Here is a 5,067-nt window from a genome sequence, read left to right on the forward strand (position 1 = left end):
TTGAGTATCAAAAATTCAGCCATCTTACAGAGAAATAAGACTTTGGAATTTTGAGACCAAAGTGTTGATGTTCTATACATTGCGTAGCATTTTGAAACATTTGGAAATCTTCACTTTGGCATGCAAATTAGCTTAGCCCAATGTAGCAATGGCAAGTATAATTTTCACTAAACCAATCAAAATCAACCTTGCATAGTTCCCGAGTACAATGCCCTTTGCTCTGTGTGCTCTTTTTCGCGGTAATTCAACTCAAAATATGATTGTCGTTGTATGGGGTCTAAGCAATTATTTGTCTCTTCTCTGTTCTTGTTCTTGTGCATGGGGCTAAGCGCAACACAAAATTTCATTTTAATAGTGACAGAAACCTAAATTTTAGACTTCAAATACACCCAAACATTTGCAGTTTTGTGAATGAAGGTATGAACTTTGCATTATGTGTGTTATAAATTGTATAAGATTGTGTTGAAGGGTCGATAGAAGGTCATTTTAAAGGGGCATCGATACTCGTCATTTTGGAATTTGTAAAAAGTTAACCAAAAATATTCATGATGCTCTGCTTTATTTTATATTTTGCCATTTTATGAACGCTATACTGAGAATTGTTTATGTGGAATGCCTGTGTCCCATACTACTTCACGTGGTTGGTTCAATAAGTTATTTTGGAGGGGCTGTGCGTTTATTTTTAAACTAGCACTCGTTGATCACAGAGTCTCGTGTTTCATTTGAGCAATTAAAGCCAGATCTATCTATAATAAACACAATGCAATTTACCGTGTTTTGTCAACACAATATTTTAATAACAATTTACTAGAAATTGCACCTTTATTTTTAAATAGAAATTGGTGCAATTCTTTTACTAATGCTCCCATCTGTGTGTCATGTCATTCTCAGTGTGCAGTATATTTCTGGTCATATCAGTAACTAATGATGGACTGATATTATGTGAAATGATGATTTTAGTGTTACCAAGAATGAAATAGAAAAATATGCGTCCACACTGAATAAAAACAAATTATATTTCACCAATGGGCTAATAAATGACAAACGGAAAATGCCTTTACGAATATCGAAGTAGAAAGCAGAGATGATTTCACGGGCCAAATAGGTTGTCTATTTGTTCAGTTCAGATAATTGGTGTCAATGTGTTAGTGCAAATTCACTAAGTTACATACACGGTATATTAAAAAAGTTTTCTTCAGAGTTTTTAAAAATAAAAGATAAATTTATATGATAGTATGTTTATGCAGTTTTCTTTGCTACATCCACAGTAGATGGTTTTGTTAACATCCATATCAACACCACAGCTAGAAATGGTCCAAACCAATAAACCAGAAGATGTTCCACCATTGAGTGGTTCAAGCAATTGTACGTCAAAGATGTTGCCAAGGCTGGATTGAACATCATGCCCGTGTATTCCATACCTGTGGAGAGACAGTGACATAAATCATTGTGTGATGGCGCTATTATCCTTAAATTGCTTGCGTGGAATTATTTCAAGTTTCACGCTGCTATCAGAATTTCTATTAATTTATATTCAACATTTATTTGCCGCCAGAATAATCTACATTTTGAATCATGCATACAAATGTGAACTTACGTAGATTTAAGTTGACAAACTTTGCAAGGTGTCTCGAGTTGAGAAGCAGTGGCCCACGACTATATTGTACCATAAAACTACAGTATAGTTCCGTGATTGTACCATGTCTAACGTTCAGAGTTACGTGGATTCGATTGGATGATTGAAATAGAATGATTAGATGCATTCCCGGTTTGTCGTGTCCAGTATGGTAATTATACACACATGTTGTGTGTTTGCAGTATGCCATATTGTTAAGGATATTATCGTGTAAACGTTTTACAAGAATCTATACCGTGCTTTTGTAAGCCTACTGAAAAGTCTGCGTGATTATCTATACCGGTACTTGCACAACCCTGTCTTGCCCTGCTTTCTATTTTAGGGTCTACTATGAGGCCTATTCATAATTAGCAGTGATAAATTAAAGATGATGTACATATTTTAGAAATATACCTTGCTAGTGCTTCAAACACGCCCTCTTTAACTTGAATTATAGTATGCGTAACAAATTTTTGTTTGTTTGTTTTTAAGTAGATGGCGGGGCTGTACCGGAAATGCTGCGTGAAATATGGAGCGCCAGGCTAAAAAATAGTGTCAACAAATGTCCACCGATCTCCGACGTCATCAGGCATATCTGGAATTCCATTCCTTTACAGCGGCATGACAGTTCTATATTTAGACGATATTGTGTTATCAATTTACAGGGCAGTTCATTAGTTTCAGAACTAAATAATCTAATTATTGGACAAAAATATGCGTTTTATTATAAATCTTGGAAATATTATTTTAGTATTTATAAGGTAATGGATTTACATACCGATTATTATAATTGTAACCGAAGTTAGATGTTCGATGTACATGGAAAGTCTGTCACCGCCGATATGGAAATTACACACAAGTGTGCTGATCAATGTTGCCATCATCTCTGCAAACATTCCTGGTATTATCGGTACTTTGAGAGCAGACTCGCACTGCAGATCTAAAAACTGCGATTTAGATAAGTGCGTTTCCGACATTGCCATTTTCCAAAACTGCTTCACATATATTGGTGCTAGTAAACCGCCCAGTAGTTGACAGGCTATCTTAATGTGACCTTTAACCACATCACTTTTACCGCTCAGCATTTCCTCCCAGACCGAACAAACACTGGCCGTCCCGTCAAAAGTTAAGGTGAACGAGATAAATAGACAAAACAGGTAGAATGCGTAGCCGACGGCACCGTAGGCTTCTAGGACGATATCGCTTTCCAGTACCCCGACGACCAACTGGAATGTAGATAAAGTCTCTGCAGCGTATGCATGATATTTTGACGGCAGAAGGCGGCGATATATCGCCCGTAGAGCGTACATCAACAGGGTCGTACAAGCCACGAAGGCGACACAGGCCCAACATGTTGGCAACACAACCCCCATAGTGGAATAGCTGTCCCGGTGAAAGTGGTGGGAGCGGCAGCTATATATAGACAATGTGCTAGTAATAACATGAGCCCTAAGACTGATGTACCACCGCACTGTCAGTGGAGTATTGCAACTATGAAACAATTTTGCAGGCTGTTGATGTGCTGGGACAGGTTGTGGTGTATTAACGGACTATAAATAGACTACTCAGTATTGTGTTCTGAGTGGCTGGCTGTAAATATACATTAAACCCCCTAGACAATGACTATTGTTACACGTAACCAGGTTACCATTATAATAACAGATTTTAGCTGGACGTCAGTCTATGGGTATCGCGAGGTTCATTTGAAGAATATTCAGATCAATTATGCAAATTACAAATAGTGGGTTCCAATGAAAATCAAATTCAATTATCGTTAGTGTTGCAGGTTCTCTCGCCCATATACAGTCAATTAGACATTGTTTTTAATACATATAAAGATAGTAACCAATTCATAGACATAGTATTTGGGATATACGAACACAGCATAACAGGGGTAACAAGTTATTACGTTAAACGCCGGTGGTCGTCGCTCAGCATGCGTTGTATACGTTTCTATGGGTCCCGTATCGAACAGGACGCGGCGCGACGAACACCGCCCTTTAACCAATTTAATCACGAAAAACAAGTGTATAACAAAACTTAATAATTACTACCCGCAAACAAAGGAACCAAATAATCACAGCTCGTTCGTGGTAATAATTGTATCAATAAAAGTGATAGTAAAGATACACAGTTGCTGAATGAGGTATAGAGGGGGCAAGGGTTATTATCGTTCAACGTAATTGCAATATTTTTTTGTTCGTACAACGTAAATTGAAAAAATAAATTCCGTAATTCTGTAATCACAGGCTAGACGTACAACGTAATCAATCAAATATTTGTTTAGTACACTGTAAAAATTGGTCATTTTTCTCGGTACGTACAAGAATTTACATCCAAATAAAAAAAGTCGTAAAGAATAATCCAGGGAAATTACATTTTCGAAACTGTAAAAACGTCTTTTTTTTCTTGTAAATTGTAAAAAGCCCCTTTTATTTCCCGTAAAACTGTACCAGCTACCCCTTGCCCCCCTCGGTATAGTGTAAAGAATATGTACCTGGAGATTTTTGCCAATCAATTAATGGTTCAAGCATATAATAAATGTGGGCGTGGACGCGTGTATCTTACAGTAATACATGTACGTCCGCACGACTGCAGGTAGGTCAGGGGTGGAGGTCGGCTCGTGCTCGGTCGTAGAATGGGATGTAGAAACCACAATGACGGGTAGAATTAGCGGAAAAACGCTGTCACACGTTGAACTTTTCGAACTGGGCTTGAACGTTTATCCTGCACACGTTAACGTAATCATGATTGCTACATACAATGCGGTCCGTATAATCATGTTACTGTGTAAATCTGAAATATTCCTACCTCAGTTGTCATAACATACCTATACCTCAAGAATTTATAAATAACTTAATATATCCTGTAATTTAAAACGGACCTTGTGACAAGCTAAATATATTTTCTGAATGCTCAATTAAGTTAACACTTTCTAAGTTCGTCTAAGTGACCACTGACCCAACACCGAAGTAGTAAAGCATCCCCGAAAAATACAGAATATGTGTAACCAAGGCGACATTGATTATGATATAATAATTTTATTTCATTTTAGAATATCACGAATGAAACGCCCGGTATCCGTTATCAAGCTCTGAACTAACAAACAGTTTTGCGTTGAGAGTAAATTGATTGTCCTTTCTCGTTTTGCCTGGTTTGTTTATATATTTTTTTAGGTTTTGTATTTTTTTGTTCTCATTAACTATAGCCATTTTCCTGTGTACTAATAATACAATAATGATGATGTTACTGGTTACATGTAATTCCAGAATAACGTGTACATTGCACGTATGCCGCGAGTGATTATACAATACAATAAAGTCAACGAAGCCATATAATTATAAACTACTGTTTTTATGATGCGCGAACTAACTCCTACCAGAATGATGGAGAATGTAATCTGCCTCGCCGATCCATTCGTTTGGATTTTTGCGGTTCGGTTAGAAAATATT

The 5,067-nt window shown here is 37.0% G+C and overlaps 1 protein-coding gene across 1 annotated transcript; it reads right to left on the reverse strand.

Moving 5' to 3' along the window:
* Positions 1-775: 775 nt before the first annotated feature.
* Positions 776-3,115, reverse strand: LOC100375543 (aquaporin-11-like). Its single transcript, XM_002739256.4, has 2 exons — positions 2,394-3,115; positions 776-1,421 (listed from the first exon to the last, which is right to left on the reverse strand). Exons 1-2 carry the CDS (start codon positions 2,986-2,988, stop codon positions 1,240-1,242), a joined length of 777 nt encoding a protein of 258 aa, XP_002739302.1. The 5' UTR covers positions 2,989-3,115; the 3' UTR covers positions 776-1,239.
* Between the last annotated feature and the right edge of the window lie 1,952 nt (positions 3,116-5,067).

This window comes from Saccoglossus kowalevskii, chromosome 6 (assembly GCF_978046115.1).
Source record: "Saccoglossus kowalevskii chromosome 6, keSacKowa6.1, whole genome shotgun sequence".
Taxonomy (NCBI): domain Eukaryota; kingdom Metazoa; phylum Hemichordata; class Enteropneusta; family Harrimaniidae; genus Saccoglossus; species Saccoglossus kowalevskii.

Bases quoted from the DNA above. Each gene is read 5' to 3' on its own strand.
- LOC100375543 (XM_002739256.4), bottom strand. From the start codon at position 2,988: ATGGGGGTTGTGTTGCCAACATGTTGGGCCTGTGTCGCCTTCGTGGCT. The intron at 1,422-2,393 runs GTATGTAAATCC...GTCTCTCCACAG, and splicing joins GGTTACAATTATAATAATCG to GTATGGAATACACGGGCATG.